Below are 20,935 nucleotides of genomic sequence, written 5' to 3' on the forward strand. Positions count from 1 at the left end.
ATGCTGTCCTTCAAGGAAAATAACCTGACCACGGAACATTATGATAAAATGGCTAGAACTTGCAAGGATAACGGACAGGAAAAACACTTCTCATTTTTGGCTAATTCGCCCACAGTGTAGGCGGGTATGGCCAAATTATGCCCCAATCCACAAATTATGCAACATATAGAGCAAAATCAGCGATCGAAATGACTGTTAATCTCATAGTTTATCGGAATTATATATTTTGACATTATCAAGTCTTATTAAATTGATTGGTAATAGTTAAATAGGAAAATTAAACATTTCCGTATTTTACACCTGTGGCAACGAAGACGCTCTGGAGCTTTACACCCGGGCGCCGCAATTTGTTGACGTGGTAGTGATGTAAAAAATTACCAGAGTTTGCCTTTTAATGATTTTTGTTTATGTAATTTTGCATTTTTGCAATACATTACAATTCATTCACTGACAGGCCTCTTTAAAGGGTCGATGAAACGGAAGTAAACACAGAAAAACCTACCTTGTCCTACGCTAAGTAACATGCATCTTATTTACATTGGCTTTGGTTTGGTTTGGTTTGGTTTATTTTGCTTAACGTCCTATTAACAGCTAAGGTCATTTAAGGACTGCCTCCCGTGCGTGCGACATGCATGCGTGTGGTGAGTGCGTATGTGTGTTTTGGGAGGCTGCGGTATATAGGCCCATGACGACAAATCGAAACTGCTTAAACACCAGCGGAGAAATCAGGTGTACCGGATTGGTTACCATCCCATATGCTCATGGCATAGGTACAAATATCGTTTTTCTGAATTCAGCAAAGTCTGACTTATCAATTGAATAGAAAATTCCTCTTTTAATTAAAAAAATGAATAAATAAAAAACAAAGTAGCGACAAAACCGCAATATCTCAAAACCATCGGGATTATTTAGTACGTTGTAACAAGAACATACCGAGATTACCTGAACACAGATTCCCCAATAAAAGAAAGGTCACTACATTATATACGGTATTCATCACTTACACTCAAAATGGTTCTCTCGCTTATCATTTCTCTCACTAATTACATGGAATATGTTTCAAAATCAGTGACACCTGTAGTCTATGTAGTTTTCGTTGGGAACGCTGTAATTCTTATTCCCGACTCACTGATGCAACACAAATGTCAATATTTATATTTCCACTTAATTCAGACTCAATGAACCTACCACAGTTAACTAAAGTCATTTTTCAATGAACTATATCAAGTCCGGCGTAGGAATACATTTATCGAGCTTGGACTATATCCTTTTCAAAAGTGATCATATTTATATGAAATAAATTCCATTAAAAATAATATTTGTTTTAATTCGTTATTAAGTTTGTTCACGAAAGAAATCCTGAAAGTAATAACCATATGTAGACGAAGAGTGATGACGTACATTTCGGTAAGTTCCGTGGTAGACATGCACAAGTCCCTATTTGTCAAGGACCTAAATATATACAAAAATATCAAAAAATATAAATAAAAGGATTGAATAAAGTTATGTTGATGTGTATGGGGGTATAAACCTCAATAGGCCATGATCAATTTGTCTAAAGACCTATTGAGGTTTATACCCCCTTCGCAGTTCATGATCAATTTGTCTCAAGACCTATTGAGGTTTATACCCCCCATACCCCCCATACACCTCAACATAACTTTATTCAATCCTTAATTGGTCACGGATCCAGCTAATATCGAGTCAAAGTCACAAAGGTAATCAGCCACCATCAGTCACACAGACTAGTGTAATCAGGGCACACAGACCAGTCTCTCATTTGTGACATAGACTAAAGTAAGACATACATATCTAGTCACACAGACTAGTGTAGGATGAGTCAAACAGACCACTTGGATACAGTGGATACATCTGGTCACACAGACCATACAAATACCGCTGGTGTGACAACCGTGAGGCGTTCAACTGGTAATGTCCGTTCAATGATACACCAACTGCATTTGGCCTTCCATCACATGATATATGGTGTCAACGGCCCTAACGGCGAAAAGCTACAATATACGTATATATATCCTAATTTCGCAGGTCAAAGATGGGCCGCGCAAAACTTCCCATCCAATTCGATAGATGTCGCGTCTGTGCAGATGCCTCATGACGTCACTGAGGTTATACGTATATCCTAATTCAATACTTACCATACATATTAAGCCACGGCATTAGTCGTTTTTTTCTTATTCGAAAGAAATAAAATGAAAAAATAGATTCAATAGTTGCAGAGGTCATTTGTGCAAAAAACACCTTTTATCTCTCGAAGAGAAAACGCAATCGGCCACACATTGTATATTCCTTGTTATCCGTCGTTATCACAAGTGTAATGTTAATACACACCTGAAAGCCTTATCAAATATGCGCATAATGCACACCATATCGATCTTCTTCTTTTTTTTTGTTTGACATGAATATGAACAATCCACATGTGCACATTATAAAGGACTTGTGGTAAGACTTTTGCTGAATTCAGAAAAAAAGTAGGTAGTTTTTTTTCTGTGTTTACTTCCGTTTCTTCGACCCTTTAAAGAGGCCTGTCCGTGAATGCACTGTTACGTATTGATCGGGCAGCATAAATGCAAAAAATACATAAATAAAAATCATCAAAAGGCAAACTCTGGTAATTTTTACATCACTAACACGTCAACAAATTGCGGCGCCCGGGTGTAAAGCTCCAGAGCGTCTTCGTTGCCACAGGTGTAAAATACGGAAATGTTTAATTTTCCTATTTAACTATTACCAATCAATCAAATAAGACTTGATAATGTCAAAATATATAATCTATAATCCGATAAACTGTGAGATTAACAGTCATTTCGATCGCGGATTTTGCTCTATATGTTGCATAATTTGTGGATTGGGGCATAATTTGGTCATACCCGCCTACACCGTGGGCGAATTAGCAAAAAATGAGAGGTGTTTTTCCTGTCCGTTATCCTTGCAAGTTATAGCCAATTTATCATATTGTTCCGTGGTCAGGTCATTTTCCTTGAAGGACAGCATTATCACATCAAAAAAGAGAAAAAATATCTCAACCGTTCTTTCGATCTCGTCTTCGGCGTTTATTTTCTATAGAAATTATCGTTGCCCGGGTGTAAAATTCATCGACGTCCAGGTGTAAGCACCGGCGCCCGGTCAGTACGATTGAACCCGGTGAATACGTGATTATATGAATATGTATTTACATATTTCATTTTTAGCTCACCTTGTCCGAAGGACCAATGTGAGCTTATGCCATACCGTTGCGTCCGTCGTCCGTCCAGTCCGTCAACAATTGAATTCTTCTTCATAACCACTGATCAGAATTTGACCAAATTTTGTCAGAAGCATCCCTATGGGATGTGGACTCAAAATTGTACAAATGGTGGGGCTGACCCCCCCAGGGGTCTGAGGGGCGGGGCCAAAAGGGGTCAATTTGGCTCTATAAATATAAACGACTTCTCTGAAACCATGCAAAGGATATCGCTCCTATTTGCCTGGTAGTATCACTATGGGGTGAGGATTCAAAATTGTACAAATGGTGGGGCTGACCCCCTGGGGGCCTGAGGGGCGGGGCCAAAATGGGCCAATATACCTATATTTATATTAACGACTTCTTCTCTGAAACCAAGCAATGGATCTTGCTTATATTTGCCTGGTAGCATCACTATGGGGTGGGGATTCAAAATTGTACAAATGATGGGGCTGACCCCCTGGGGGCCTGAAGGGCGGGGACCAAATGTGTTCAATTGGGTTATATTGATATAAACGACTTCTTCTTTGAAACCGAGCAATGGATATTGGTCATATTTGCCTGGTAGCATCACTATTGGGTGGGGATTCCAAATTGTACAAGCAATAGATATTGCTGATATTTGACTGTGAGCATACCTTAGGGGTCAGGATTCAAATTTGTACAAATAGTGGGGCCGACCTCCCTTGGGCTGAGAGGCGGGGCCAAAAGGTGTCATTTTGGCAGATGTGACATAAACAACTTTTTCTCTGAAACTAAGCAATGAATATCTCTAATATTTGACTGGTAGCATTTCCTTGGTTTAAGGATTCAAAATTGAACAAATGACGGGGCCAACCCCCTTGGGGCTGAGGGTGGGGCCAAAAGGGGTCAATTTGGTTAAATTGATATAAACAACTTCTCTGAAACTAATCAATGGATACCACTCACATTTGTATGGTAGCATGTCATGGGGTGTAAAATGTCAAAATTGTACATATTTTAGGGTTGACCCCACCAGGGGGCTGAGGGGTGGGGCCAAAACGGGTCAATTTGGCTAAATTGATATGAACAACTTCTTCTCTGAAACAGCTCATATATGACAGGTAGCATTCTTTTGGGTAAGGATTCAAAATTTTATAAAAGGAACTGACCCCCCGGGTGCAGAGGGCGGGGGTCAATGGGTTTAAACAACTTCTTTTCTGAAACTAAGCAATGGATATCACTCACATTTGTGTGGTAGCATCCCTAAGGGGTTGCGCCAAAAGTATTTCTTTTGGCATAAAAACCTCACGGACCCATATAAAATGCCTGATATATTGACATAGCAATACCAGTGACAAATATACATAATCATCATTCTTGTTTCATATATAATAAAATCCAGGTGAGCGATACAGGCCCTCTGGGCCTCTTGTTTAATGTTGTTTCGTTTTTGCCCTTTTTTCAATTGCCATATGTTTGGCACTAATGACCTTAAAAGTATTGATTGTCCGTTAAGCTTTAATTAGCTTATAAACGTAGAGAATATCCTTGTCACCAATTTAAGATGGTGTCAAGATTAGGTCCTGATAAAAACTGAAGACAAGATGCATTGTATAAACATTAACTTCAGTATTTCAATTTATTAAACCATATCCCGATGTTGCCCTACTATTGTAATTTTCTGCTGCTAGTGTACGCATACAGCCAGTGTCTTGTTCTACGTGGGAGACCAGTGCGCAGACGCCGATGAAGACGCACATATTTGGATGTCGTTTAGCACTCTGATAATCTGATAAAAACAATGGGATACAAGTCTTTTAAGTTGAAAAATCTTCTGTAAACACAATCAGAAGATACTTTGTTTGTTCCGATTGGTTAAAAAAAACAAGAGGCCCATTGGCCTTAATGGTCATCTGAAAAACACTTACAGCAGGGACACACCCCTCAATCCAGAATCATTACCATAAATTATCTATACGCAGCCAGTTATTTTTCAGATCAAATCTGGTTTTTATTCTTTTTGGCTTAATGGAGGAGCAGCATCTTCAAGCAAAATGTCCCCAAGTTCCCATTTTTGGGGCATGCTCCTCGTTCTCAATGTGCGGGACATGCCTCATTTATATCAATTAGGGCTTTCACTTCCCCAATGATGTTTCAGTAAATGTAGTTGTAATCAATTAAGGCATTAAAGAGGAGTAGCATTTTAAAGAAATATTTAAACTAAGTGCTCCTTTTGGGCGCCCCACCCTTCTTTCCTCAGGGCTCAGACCTCTCTCATTTATATAAATTATGATTGCTGTTCCCTTAAAATGTTTCCAACCAAATTTGGTTGTAATCAATAAAGGCATTAAGAAGTATGATTTTAAAGCAAAATGTTTGTTAAGTTCTCCTTTTGGGACTCGCCCTTCTGTCCCCAGGGGCTTTGGTTTGGTTTATTTTGTTTAACGTCCTATTAACAGCTAAGGTCATTTAAGGACGGCCTCCCGTGCGTGCGACATGTATGCGTGTTTTGGGAGGCTGCGGTATGTTCGTGTTAAGTCTCCTTGTGATAGGCCGGAACTTTTGCCGATTTAAAGTGCTATCTCACTGAAGCATACTGCCGAAGACACCCAGCAGCACACCCCACCCGGTCGCATTATACGGACACCGGCCGAACCAGTCGTCCCACTCCAATTATGCTGAGCGCTAAGCAGGAGTAGCAACTACCATTTTTAAAGACTCTGCTATGTCTCGGCCAGGGGACAGAACCCAAAGCCTTCCTCACAGCGGCGAACGCTCATCTGAAGACCAAACGTGAGGCATTGTCAAGGGAGTTTGGTTTGGTTTATTTTGTTTAACGTCCCATTAACAGCTAAGGTAATTTAAGGACGGCCTCCCTTGCGTGCGACATGCATGCGTGTGGTGAGTGTGTATGTGTGTTTTGGGAGGCTGCGGTATGTTCGTGTTAAGTCTCCTTGTGATAGGCCGGAACTTTTGCGGATTTATAGTGCTACCTCACTGAAGCATACTCCCGAAGACACCCAGCAGGACACCCCACCCGGTCACATTATACTGACAACGGGCTAACCAGTCGTCCCACTCCAAGTATGGTGAACGCTAAGCAGGAGTAGCAACTACCATTTTTAAAGACTCTGGTATGTCTCGGCCAGGGGACAGAACCCAAAGCCTTCATCACAGGCCAAAAGTGAGGCATTGTCAAGGGAGACATTAGGAAGAAGAAAGCTGTTAAGAAAGAAGAGAAAAGATAAGATCCCAAATTTAGTCGCTTCTTACGATCATGCAATGGGGGCAGCAGGTACAATTCTTACGCCCCACCTGCAGGGCAGTGTTGATAATAGAACGACAGATAAAATAAACATATTTCGAGGGGTTCGTGTACCCTGTTACGCGATGCTTTGTTTACAAATTCCAAACGTCATACGTCAATATTTATGACGAAAAGCAATCTCAATACCATGCAATCATCATAGTATCCCAAACACTTGCAGTTATTCTGATTAGATATACTAAAGATATTGATGGATCATAACAAATTGATTTTTAAAGATGTTAATCATACCTATATCTGCCTGATGAATGTCACGAAGCGAGTATGTATAATTAATATAATGTGCATCCGGTATCAATCGATCGTTAGTTAACACATCAGGGGGAAAGTTGAAGTGATTGTGAAATTTCTTGAAAAGTATAGAACAATATAGAAAAGTGTGGCAATTGAATTTTTCTCTGCATCAGTGGAGTTCATTTAATACGTTTCTGGTATTATTTTAAGGTTAGGTTTAAGATTTCCAGTTTCAGACCAACGTGAAGAAAACAGGATGGCTTAGGTTTAGGTTAAATCATATCAACATATATTGTCAGTGACAGACGACTCCTATATGTATGTCGCAGGGCTGCACTATGTCCTTGCAAAATATAATAAAATACTAAACTACGTTAAAAAGTTTGGTGTTCATTTTAACAACATAGATCATATGTTATGCTTCGGTTTTACCATTAAAATACCGTCCTTAAATGACCTTAGATGTTAATAGGACGTTAAACAAAATAAACCAAACCAAACCAAACCTCATCTTTACGCTTAACGTCAAAATGACACCACATTGTTATTTAAGGACGGTGTTTTAAATGACTTTTGAGTACGTACCACACTGAAATACTACACATGATCAAAACAGTACAATAATACTAATGCCAACTTGATGCTTTCAAAGCAAGAACGATTGTATCAAATGGAGTCTACCCGATTTCAGGTTCATAAGTTTAAATTTGTGAATAAAATGTCGTTTGATATCTGATTGTGGTTAACACATTCCTTTGTTGGTGTATGTACCATATGCAGTTGATCATACAATGATAAATAGACTACCAGAACTACATCAGTGTAGCAATTAATTTACGCGATTAACATAGCCGCCGGATAATTAACAACCTGTATAAATGCTTAATGAATAATGGATTTACCAATACATATTGAATATATATATATATATACATATGACTGTACAGTTGCCCCTGGTTTAACGGCGTGTAACACACGTCGTTGTTCAGTAGAATAGGATAGCGCCAAAGCAGTAATAACAGTCACCAGAGAGGTCTGGTCTTAACATTGGTAAAAAAAAGACGGTTGATGAGCGTTCAGTCAGGTTGTGCATACAATGGTAAGTGATCAGATTTAAGTGTCTATATATCAACTATATATAATAAATGACAAAATTTGTAATATGTTCCTAGGCGTGTAAAAAAGGTGATTGTGTGTTTGGAGAAGAAAAACAAATGCATTATTTTGTGTAACGATGTACATTTCTCCAGGTGTGTACTGTATTTTACTGTGAAGTATGTGATATAGTACTGTGAAGTATGTGATATCATAGTACTGTGAAGTATGTGATATAATAGTACTGTGAGGTACGTGATATCATTGTACTGTGAAGTATGTGATATCATTGTACTGTGAAGTATGGGATATCATTGTACTGTGAAGTATGTGATATAATAGTACTGCGAAGTATGTGATATCATTGTACTGTGAAGTATGTGATATCATAGTACTGTGAAGTATGTGATATCATAGTAATGTGAGGTATGTGATATCATTGTACCGTGAAGTATGTGATATCATTGTACTGTGAAGTATGTGATATCATTGTATTGTGAGGTATGTGATATAATTGCACTGTGAGGTATGTGATATCATTGTACTGTGACGTATGTGATATCATTGTACTGTGAAGTATGTGATATCATTGTACTGTGAGGTATGTGATATCATAGTACTGTGAAGTATGTGATATAGTACTGTGAAGTATGTGATATCATTGTACTGTGAAGTATGTGATATAATAGTACTGTGATGTATGTGATATTGTACTGTGAAGTATGTGATATCATTGTACTGTGAGGTATGTGATATCACTGTACTGTGACGTATGTGATATCATTGTACTGTGAAGTATGTGATATCATAGTACTGTGATGTATGTGATATTGTACTGTGAAGTATGTGATATCATTGTACTGTGAGGTATGTGATATCACTGTACTGTGACGTATGTGATATCATTGTACTGTGAAGTATGTGATATCATTGTACTGTGAGGTATGTGATATCACTGTACTGTGAAGTATGTGATATTGTACTGTGAAGTATGTGATGTCATTGTACTGTGAAGTATGTGATATCATTGTACTGTGAGGTATGTGATATCATTGTACTGTGAGGTATGTAATATCATTGTACTGTGAGGTATGTGATATCACTGTACTGTGAAGTATCTGATATCATAGTACTGTGAAGTATGTGATATAATACTGTGAAGTATGTGATGTCATTGTACTGTGAAGTATGTGATATCATTGCACTGTGAGGTATGTGATATCACTGTACTGTGAAGTATGTGAAATCATAATACTGTGAGGTATGTGATATTGTACTTTGAGGTATGTGATATCATAGTACTGTGAAGTATGTGATATCATAGTACTGTGAAGTATGTGATATCATAGTACTGTGAAGTATGTGATATAATACTGTGAAGTATGTGATGTCATTGTACTGTGAAGTATGTGATATCATTGCACTGTGAGGTATGTGATATCACTGTACTGTGAAGTATGTGAAATCATAATACTGTGAGGTATGTGATATTGTACTTTGAGGTATGTGATATCATAGTACTGTGAAGTATGTGATATCATAGTACTGTGAAGTATGTAATATCATAGTACTGTGAGGTATGTAATATCACTGTACTGTGAGGTATGTCATATTGTACTGTGAAGTATGTGATATCATAGTAATGTGAGGTACAACAAAACAATGTATGTGATATCATTGTACTGTGAGGTATGTGATATCATTGTACTGTGAGGTATGTGATATCATTGTACTGTGAGGTATGTGATATCATTGTACTGTGAGGTATGTGATATCATCGTACTGTGAGGTATGTGATATAATTGTACCGTGAAGTATGTGATATCATTGTACTGTGAGGTATGTGATATCATTGTACTGTGAGGTATGTGATACCATTGTACTGTGAAGTATGTGATATCATAGTAATGTGAGGTAAGTGATATCATTGTACTGTGAGGTATGTGATATCATTGTACTGTGAGGTATGTGATATCATTGTACTGTGAGGTATGTGATATCATTGTACTGTGAGGTATGTGATATCATTGTACTGTGAGGTATGTGATATCATTGTACTGTGAGGTATGTGATATCATTGTACTGTGAGGTATGTGATATCATTGTACTGTGAGGTATGTGATATCATTGTACTGTGAGGTATGTGATATCATTGTACTGTGAGGTATGTGATATCATAGTACTGTGATGTATGTGATATCATTGTACTGTGAGGTATGTGATATTGTACTGTGAAGTATGTGATATAATTGTACTGTGAAGTATGTGATATAATTGTACTGTGAAGTATGTGATATCATTGTACTGTGAGGTATGTGATATTGTACTGTGAAGTATGTGATATCATAGTACTGTGAGGTATGTGATATTGTACTGTGAAGTATGTGATATCATTGTACTGTGAAGTATGTGATATCATAGTACTGTGAGGTATGTGATATCATTGTACTGTGAGGTATGTGATATCATTGTACCGTGAAGTATGTGATATCATTGTACTGTGAAGTATGCGATATCATAGTAATGTGAGGTATGTGATATAATTGTACTGTGAAGTATGTGATATCATTGTACTGTGAGGTATGTGATATTGTACTGTGAAGTATGTGATATCATAGTACTGTGAGGTATGTGATATTGTACTGTGAAGTATGTGATATCATTGTACTGTGAGGTATGTGATATCATAGTACTGTGAGGTATGTGATATCATTGTACTGTGAGGTATGTGATATCATTGTACCGTGAAGTATGTGATATCATTGTACTGTGAGGTATGTGATATCATTGTACTGTGAGGTATGTGAAATAATTTTAGGAAGCTTGAAATATAGAAACAAACTACTCATTAATTGTAAGCGATGATTATATTACAGAAATCATGGAACCAATCAGATTCTGTGTTCGATGGTGATGGAACATTTTCTGCTCTGGAAGTTTTTGGCATATGTCTTCAAGTGATTGGCATCATCGAGAACATTATTGTGGTGATTCTACTATTTTCAAGACCAAAACTTCGAAAACGTGCTCATGAGTTTTTCATACTTTGCTTGAGCTTCAGCGATTTACTTGTATGTAGTACTAGCCTTATATATTACATACGACTTTATATCAAAACTGATATTTCATCGGAGTTATTTTGCAGAACGATCTATATCGGATGGGTCCTGTTTTACGGCACTTCCCTATTTCTTGGATTTTTGATTTCTCTAGAGAGATTTAATGCTGTGAAATTTCAAAGCCATTCTACGTTCCCCGGGAAATCTAAATACTACGTTACTATCATACCAACTACACTGCTGTTGATTTTAGTTGTTATCATAGTGAACAGCGTGGAAACTACGGGATATTATCATCGCTGTAAGGTTGAACGAATGTATTCCTATAACAATTTGGTTTTCATACTTGTTTGTACCCAGCTGATCGTCATCTTGCCTTTAGTGTTATTAACCATTGTCTTGTACGGGGCTGCTGTCTGCAAACTGACATCTTTACTAAGAAAACAACAACGTGTCATTAAAGAGAGGAATCGTCTTATAGACATTGGGACATGCATACCAACTTATTTCACATACTTAAAATTGAAATTAAAAGCAAACAATCTTCAATCAACTCCGTCAAAGAAAACTGACAGACATTTTAACATCCCATTACTCTGTAAAACTGGCAGGAAAAGTATCAATAATTCCAAAATTCACCATAACGCACAGTTTGGTCCAGACCCAGCTTTCAAACATAACAATCGCTGTACTAACAGGACAAAGAAGCTGAAAACAGCTCTGATAACTGTTCTCATTATTCTGATTACATTGTTTATTACGTTTATCCCACACTCCGTTATCCAAATGTTAAAGTTGGTACATATCCATCTCCCTGCTGTGGAGTTAAGTACAAGAGTAATACTTATTGCACATCCTGTGGTCAATCCCATTTTGTATGTTTGGCGAATTAAAACGATCAGGAAAGAACTGAGGTGTTATATTTAAGACGGAAGATAAATCCGTAATCATATCACTGAAAATGATAATGAATATGTTTAAAGTCTTCATTTTTTTAATCCGTTTATTTAGGGAAATTACGCAATGATTAAACCTTGGGAACTATAGGTTTCCCCTGTCCGTCTTGTACGTAGGTACTTTACGCGAAAAACATTGTCAGCGCTCTCGCAGCTTAATTCCTGTAGGGACTTTGATCAAACTTCATGCAATGGGATTTAAGGCCAAGGTCGCTATTACTTTTTTTAGCGGGGACCGGTAGGGGACATGCATATTTTTGTGAGGAAGCAATTCGAGTTAATCTATTGAAAAAAGTAACAGAAATAGAAACAAGGAGAGCTGACAAAGCGGAGGCTTAGGATATAAGTAAAAAATATATACTATACATATATACATGTATATATATATATTACCATTTAAAATAATAACAATGGAAACCACCATACAGGTGATAATAAACCCATTGTCCGTTAAATCATAATGTCCGAAATGAGAAAGAACTACAGAAACTTGGAAGTGCCCTCCTCATCGATCATCAATCTATCACTACATAGCTCGAGCTCGTCATCGGCTGTCTCCATAGAGCGCTGCAGTAGCCGCTGTTCATGTACCAGATCTCCACTGATGTGAGCTGTTGGGAATAGCCATGGTGTCTTCTCTTTAGAATCCTCCCTCATCCTCGAATGTACGGTTTCCGGCATCCACGGAGCCGCTCCACGAGACGCGGGGCTCACGGTAATCTGAGGGGATGCTGTTATAGCCGTCGTCTCCTCTTATCTTCCGTGACTATTTCCTGGTTATCTGGTAAAAACCGTTTCCAGACTTGGCAACCTTTTACGCGTAAAACAACCTCGTCGTATGCTTCTTGCGTCCAGAACACTGCGAGCGAAAATGGCCGATCTGTTGACACCGTAGACAAATCGGCGGTCGACAAGGAACATCAATCAGGGGAGTCTTCCCAAATATCCTCATTCTGTGAGGGATCATGTCCTGTTCGCCTTCTGGTATGACACGCGTCATCACTCTGGTATAGGTTTGGAGCGAAACCTTTGTAATTACTGTCGTCTCACGCTTTATATTGACGACGTTACCATAAAACCGTCAAAGTGAGTAGCAATGGCATCGTCTGACATACATGACTGTTAACGATGTACACGGATGGTCAGTCTACGCTGGTCACAGGGCTCCGGGTGTAGAGTGAAGTGTTCCCATTCAATGACGCCGGTTTCGACAATCCTGTCAACTTCTTTCTTGGATGAGACCATGGCGAACCAGGAATTTGGAGCCTCACACCGGAAAACGGACTTCAGTTATTCAGTCGCCATCCAGGAGAGACTTCTCTGTCTCGAAACGGGTCACGGTTTTTCTTTTGGAACCGGCAACGAGTAACCTGATTGATCATGAACTCTGATTGATCATGAACTCCTCAGGACATTAATGTCGATGTTGGCATCTGTCATTATGAGCGGACAGCTGGCCCCGTTGAACTTAGCTAGCAAAAAGGCCGAGAAGCGATCTAGATATGCTTGTATATACGCGCTAAGTCACTTAATTAAGTGACAAGTAATCTATATCATGTAAGACCATATTTGTTATATATAAACTTTATGTTTAGTTTAGTCGAGCGATGTGTTAATTTTATGCCATTGATTTGGTTTGGTTTGGTTTATTTTGTTTAACGTCCTATTAACAGCAAAGGTCATTTAAGGACGGCCTCCCGTGCGTGCGACATATGTGTTTTGGGAGGCTATGCCATTGATATATGGCTATAGTCTAGGTATAAGACGGGAAAACATGTTTTTAATGTATATGTATATTGCAGAAATTTGTGTATTTTAAAATATCTAACATCTATCTGATAGAGTACCGAGTTCTTTTTTTTTTTATATTTATTTTATTTTTAAGACATTATCAATACATAAATACATAAAAGTCACACACACAAACGCACATCGATTCCAGTATGACTGGTTTGTTATCAACATATAGTCTTAATATCATCTTCAATGTCATTATTACTTATATTTTTCATCATCATAGTCTCATCATCCTACTTAAACATTAAAATCATCATCGTAATACTAATCATCATCATACTATTCGTCATCATCAACATACTCATCCCCATCATCATCATCATAATCATCCTCAAAGTCATCTTCATCATAATCTCATCATCATCATCATAATCATACTAATCATCCTACGAATCATTATCATCATAATCATCATACTCATAACCATCCTAAAATCATCATCATCATCATCATCATCATCATCATCATCCTCATCATCATCATCATCCTCATCATATCATCATCATTATATCATATTCTCATCTTCACAATCATATCATCCTACGAATCATTACCATCATAACATCATCATCAGCATCATCATCATTAGTCATCATCACAATCTCATCATGATTTCATCATCATCATAGTCATCATCATCATCATCATATTCTTATCTTCTTCATCATTATAATGATAATAATAAACCTTAAATCATCAGCATCATCATCATAATCTCATCATGATATCATGTATATATAGTCATCATCATACTAATCATCATATAACCATAATCATCATCATCATACTCATCATCAACATCAATTTAACTACAAGGGCCCAATGGGCCCAAATCGCTCACCTGCAATCGGTGATCTTTTCATATATGGATCCTGCAGTTATTTGAAAGCATGCTACATGACCAATATAATGTCTCTCGGCACTTAAGCTATTCACTAAAAGTCATTTAAAGATTTAAGCATACTTGATCGACGTGACCTTGAATGTGAGTCAGGGTCATTCATTTGAACAAAGTTGGTAGCCCTTCACCCCAGCATGCTACAGACCAAATATCAACTCCCTTGGACGCTTGGTTATTGAGAGGAAGTCGCTTAAAGATTTTAGCCTTTTTGACTGCTGTGACCTTGAATGAAGGGCAAGGTCATTCATTTCAACAAACTTGAGAGCCCTTTACCCCAGCATGCTACACGCCAAAAATTCGGTCTCTGGGACTCTTGGTTATTGAGAAGAAGTCGTTTAAAGATTTTAGCCCTTTTGACTCATGTGACCTTGAATGAAGGTCAAGGTCATTCATTTGAACAAACTTGGTAGCCCTTCACCCCAGCATGCTACAGACCCAATATCAACTCCCTGGGACTCTTGGTTATTCAGAAGAAGTTGTTTAAAATTTTAGCCTTTTTGACTCCTGTGACCTTGAATGAAGGTCAAGGCCATTCATTTGAACAAACTTGGGAGCCCTTCACCCCAGCATGCTACAGGCCAAATATTAGGTCTCTTGGACTCTTGGTTATTGAGAAGAAGCCGTTTAAAGATTTTAGCCCTTTTGACTCCTGTGACCTTGAATGAAGGTAAAGGTCATTCATTTGAACAAACTTGGTAGCCCTTCACCCCAGCATGCTACAGACCCAATATCAACTCCCTGGGACTCTTGGTTATTGAGAAGAAGTTGTTTAAAGATTTTAGCCTTTTTGACTCCTGTGACCTTGAATGAAGGTCAAGGTCATTCATTTGAACAAACTTGGTAGCCCTTTACCCCAGCATGCTACAGGCCAAATATTAGGTCTCTGGGACTCTTGGTTATTGAGAAGAAGTCGTTTAAAGATTTTAGCCTTTTTGACTCATGTGACCTTGAATGAAGGTCAAGGTCATTCATTTGAAGAAACTTGGTAGCCCTTCATCCCAGCATACTACAGACCCAATATCAACTCCCTGGGACTCTTGGTTATTTAGAAGAAGTCGTTTAAAGATTTTTAAGCATATTTGACCCCTGTGACCTTGAATGATAGTCAAGGTCATTCATTTGAACAAACTTGGTAGCCCTTCACCCCAGCATGCTACAGACCCAATATCAACTCCCTGGGACTCTTGGTTATTGAGAAGAAGTCGTTTAAAGATTTTAGCCTTTTTGACCCCTGTGACCTTGAATGAAGGTCAACTTTATTCATTTGAACAAACTTGGTAGCCCTTCACCCCAGCATGCTACAGGCCCAATATTAGGTCTCTGGGCCTTTTGGTTATTGAGAAGAAGTTGCTTGAATGGAAAAGTTGACGCCGGACGGACGGCTGGACGGCCGGCCGGACGGACGACGGACGGACGACGGACGCCGCCCCACGGCATAAGCTCACTTGCCCTTCGGGCAGGTGAGCTAACAAGGATAAATACATACAAACCAAACATACTCCTATACCTGTATACATATTCTGATAAACATACATCCATCCACACCTACATACATATTCAGTTTCCTGGTAGCCTGATCAATCCTGTCGAGGGCTCAGCTTCTGTGTTGGTCATGTCAACTCTTGCCACATCAACTGAGTCATCGGCACCATTGTCCAGGCTCCACACTGACTGCACCATTTAGATCTAGCATATACACACAAAACACACATACACATTCAAAACAATATCATATGTATACACATTCAAAATTACTTAAATGTGCACTAACTAACTACCTTACCCCACACACACACACACACACACACACACACACACACACACACACACTCTCACACATACTCATGCATATTCACACATACTTGCATTTAATAGTCTACTTGCTATTTTGACTTACATCATTGTAAATATAAATCATTTAGCAAAAAATAAAAATAAAAATAAAAAAAAGGAGACAACAAAAAAGGAAAGGGATAAAGCAGAGAGAGATAGAGTGAGGCCATGGGATGATGAATTCATTCTTATCCGAATTACCGAGTTCTTAATTTATTTCTTTTAATTGACTTATTGTATTGAACATCAGCGAAGAGTTATCGTTCTAAGCTGTCTTTGCTAACTATGAGGTATAAGCGTATATGATTAAGTTAGTAATGTGTATTTTGATTTGTGTTGTAGGTTGTTTTTGTTCACGTGTACAATAAAGAAAGAACCTTATAACGTCTCCTTGTCCTTTCTGAGACTGTTACAGTATTTTGGTAACAAAGCAAAGGGTGACGCAAAGATAACCTATGACAATTTTCATGACAATCGGTTATTTTTTGACCGTGTTGTTAGTTAGTTAAAGTGCTTAACGGCCCAACAACACTATAAAGGTCATACGGGCCAAACATGTGGTTAAAAATACGAGCAAAGACAAGATTTGGTTTGGTTTGCTTTATTTTGTTTAACGTCCTATTAACATCGAAGGTCATTTAAAGACGGCCTCCCGTGAGTGCGACATGTATGAATGTGGTGAGTGCGTATGTGTTTTGGGAGGCTGCGGTATGTTCGTGTTAAGTCTCCTTGTGATAGGCCGGAACTTTTGCCGATTTATAGTGCTACCTCATTGAAGCATACTGCCGAAGACACCCAGCAGCACAACCCACCCGGTTACACTATACTGACAACGGGCGAACCAGTCGTCTCACTCCTAATATGCTGAGCGCTAAGCAGGAGCAGCAACTACCTTAAAGACTCTGGTATGTCTCGGCTAGGGGACAGAACCCAAAGCCTTCCTCACAGCGGCGAACGTTCAAACGGACGACGCACGACGACGGACAAAAGGCGATTAGAATAGGTCACTTGATACGTTGGCTCAGGTAACCTAAAAAGGCCTTTAAAATGTGTTTTATTGGAATCGGATCACCCGTTTAGGAGTTGTCCGGTAAGGAAAACCTGTTGATAATGACTTGCTTCCATGTCATCCGAAATTATTGAAATTTAAACAGATGCATGCATATATTTACACATGTTCCCTAACATTCCTATGCATCTTTGTGACAATCGGCCCACAAATTAAGGAGGAGTTGTCCGGACAAGAATAACCTGTTAATAGTGACAGGTTACTATGGCATTCAAAATTTTGGAATTCAAACAGCTGCATGCACATCTGCACATGTTCCCTAACATTCATGTTTTGTGAAAATCGGTCCACAGGTTTAGGAGGAGTTGTCCGGACAAGAAAAATCTGCTAATAGTGACTAGTAAATATGACAAAAATTTTGTTTAGCAATTCAAACATCATCATACATTTGGTTTGGTTTGGTTTATTTTGTTTAACGTCCTATTAACAGCTAAGGTCATTTAAGGACGGCCTCCCATGCGCGCGACCTGTGTGTTTTGGGAGGCTGCGGTATGTTCGTGTTAAGTCTCCTTGTGATAGGCCGGAACGTTTGCCGATTTATAGTGCTACCTCACTGAAGCATACTGCCAAAGACACCCAGCAGCACACCGCACCCGGTCACATTATACTGACAACGGGCGAACCAGTCGTCCTACTCCAAATATGCTCATCTGCGCATGTTACTTTATATTTGTCTGAAGTTTCAAACGAATCTGGCAATCAGTTTAGGAGTGGTTCGAACAAAATAATTATCAGAAAACCTGTTCACAGAATTCGGTTACCATAGCAACCACAATTCTGAGAAAAAAAGCTGCATACACTTCTACACACGATCCGTATTTTGTGTGTGGAGTTTCAGGGGAAACGCCTTACCGGTTTAGAAGTTGTCCGGACAAAGTTAAAGTTATGGCTGTTATTGGATATATATATATTGGTTTATAGTCATCAGTTACCATAACAACCCTAATTCTTAAAAAAAACCCAACTAAGTGGCATGCACATCCACCCATGGCCCTTTATATATGTGTGAAGTTTCATTGCAATCGGCCCAAATTTTAGGAGAAGTTGTCCGGACAAACTTATTATCAGAAAACATCTTTACAGTGACCAGTTACTATAGCAGGCAAAAGTTTCGGCAAATAACTGTTTATATGACTGGCTACTATGGCAACCAAACTTTTGGAATTTAAACAGCTGCATGCGTAATTACAAATATTCCTTTACATTCCTGTGCAGTTTTGTGAAAATCGGTCAACAGGTTTAGAAGTTGTCCGGACAAGAAAAACCTTTTAGTATTGACCAGTTACCATGGCAACCAAAATTTTGAACTTTAAACAGCTGCATGCATATCTACAAATGTTCCCTTACATTCCTGTGTAGTTTTGTAAAAATCGATCAATAGGTTTAGAAGTAGATGTCCGGACAAGAAAACCTGCTGATAGGTCCAGTAACAATGGTGACACATGGAATTTAAACAACTGCATGCACATCTACACATGGTCCTCTGTATTTGTATGAAGTTTCAGCGGAATCTTGCCACCAGTGTAGGAGGAGTGGTTCGGACAAAATATTTTTTTCGGAAAACCTGTTCAAAGTGACAAGTATAGCAACCAAAATTCTGACAAAAAAAAGTTGCATGCACTTCTACACATGATCGTTTACAGTATAAATGCTAATTTTCGCCATTTTTGGCGTGTAAAGATGGGGCCAATGTTAGATGAACACAACAATTTCAGGCTGAATTGAAGGATTATAAACTATCGTACATATGCCAACTGTAGTCGAATCCAAAACATAGCCACTTAATTTTAATTTTCGATCGTGTTTTATTCTATACAGTCACACGCAACACGTGTTTTATATTATTATTCTAAATGTATAGAATAATCCATTCGAATGTATGCATGCCAATTAAAATCTAGATATACCGCTGAAAATCTAGGCCTAGTAAATTTAAAATGTCGCGTTGAGTTAAATCGAGATTATGTGCTAAAATCACGAACTAGGCTAACTATTTTCAATTAAAAACCGATACATAGAAAGTAATTTTAAAAATCCTGTCTTGTTTTAAAATAAAGTCCGGTCATATAATGAAACAAAGTGGCATTGAATTCATGCTACGGAGAAGGCTGATTTTATAAGTTCACCGTCGCTTTTGGTTACATCCATTGATGTACATGTACAAGTAAACAAGAGAAAACACTCCTTAGTGATTAGCCACGGCACGGTGAACTTACAATTCATCGTGTTTGCTTAAAATCACGTAATGGGTATCGACCGAAGGGGAGGTATGCATCGCTATACTAACCTGGGCTCGTGCTCGTTGTGTAGCATATCTGACTTACCGCATGTCGCTGAAATAATACAAAAAATCACGGAAACGTGTGTAATTGCAAACAAGTCTAATGTTTAACGAGTTGGACATATATACCTCAAGTTGTGGTCCTTCAGAATTAAGCTTGCGTTTAGGTTGTTCTATAATACGGACACAACTCTTTGGAAAGAAACATGAAAGCATTTTTTTTATCTGATATCAAGCTTGGTTTAAGTGTTTTAAACTGCTGTTTTAAATCAAATCATCTCCAATGTACCCCACCATTTTACAGAGAGATGTTATTGGCATGTCTGATATTTATGCCTCTATTGTTTTTGAGAACGGACGGGAAATACTTATTGACAGCCCATGTTTTACAATCCATTGATTGCAAATGAAAATGGTTGCCACCGTATCTACAAAAAATATTTGTAGATACCGGTCTGGTATTTTTAAAAGACTTTACTTATGAAATTGCATAATGATTCCTTCCTATCAGTGCAGTAGTGGAATTAGACCAAGAAAAATATCAAGAAATCACAAAGGCAGAAAGATCCGTTAAGATACATCAGGACAATTTGTGATCGTAAAGTAAACAATTTGAAACTAAATCACCGTTTCACAAGCGGTTAAATAACCACCTTTTATAAGGATAACTATATACATTGATAGGTGTGTTTATGTTCGAAATAGGATACTTTATTATAGCAGAATCTGGTATTTTGAGGTACCAATGTACATGCCGAAGAAGCTGTGACGCACAAAATTCATACTGGTAAAACTGCGGAAAATTCTCCGGGGTAATATACCTGTTATTGTTCTTTTATATCTAAGGTATGTGGTGTTATTGTTCGATTTCAACATAGTTACGCAACACGTACATAGTCCGGCATGTATTCAATCAAACTGCTTGCCACATTTGCCGCCATTACCCATTGTATATAAAACATTATTTTAATAATAACATAAGCGTGCATTTGTACCGATTTTGGTATAGATATCTGCCTGATATCGAAATCGATCAATGTCAGGATAATGTATTACAACCAGTATCTACCTTTCACAGCACTTTGGCAGTCACCTTTGAACTATTTATATTCCTTCGCCATTGACAAAACTACCGCTTGTACAAATAACACTAACGTATTTATTCTTATTAATACTT

The 20,935-nt window shown here is 38.2% G+C and overlaps 1 protein-coding gene across 1 annotated transcript; it reads left to right on the forward strand.

Moving 5' to 3' along the window:
* The first annotated feature begins 7,737 nt into the window (after positions 1-7,737).
* LOC117319819 lies at positions 7,738-13,721 on the forward strand. The gene is made up of 2 exons (XM_033874552.1): positions 7,738-7,866; positions 10,739-13,721. The coding sequence occupies exons 1-2, from the start codon at positions 7,864-7,866 to the stop codon at positions 11,846-11,848; spliced, it is 1,113 nt and encodes a 370-aa protein (XP_033730443.1). The 5' UTR covers positions 7,738-7,863; the 3' UTR covers positions 11,849-13,721.
* Positions 13,722-20,935: the final 7,214 nt, after the last annotated feature.

The sequence above is a fragment of the Pecten maximus genome, chromosome 2 (assembly GCF_902652985.1).
Source record: "Pecten maximus chromosome 2, xPecMax1.1, whole genome shotgun sequence".
In the NCBI taxonomy this organism is placed as follows: Eukaryota; Metazoa; Mollusca; class Bivalvia; order Pectinida; family Pectinidae; genus Pecten; species Pecten maximus.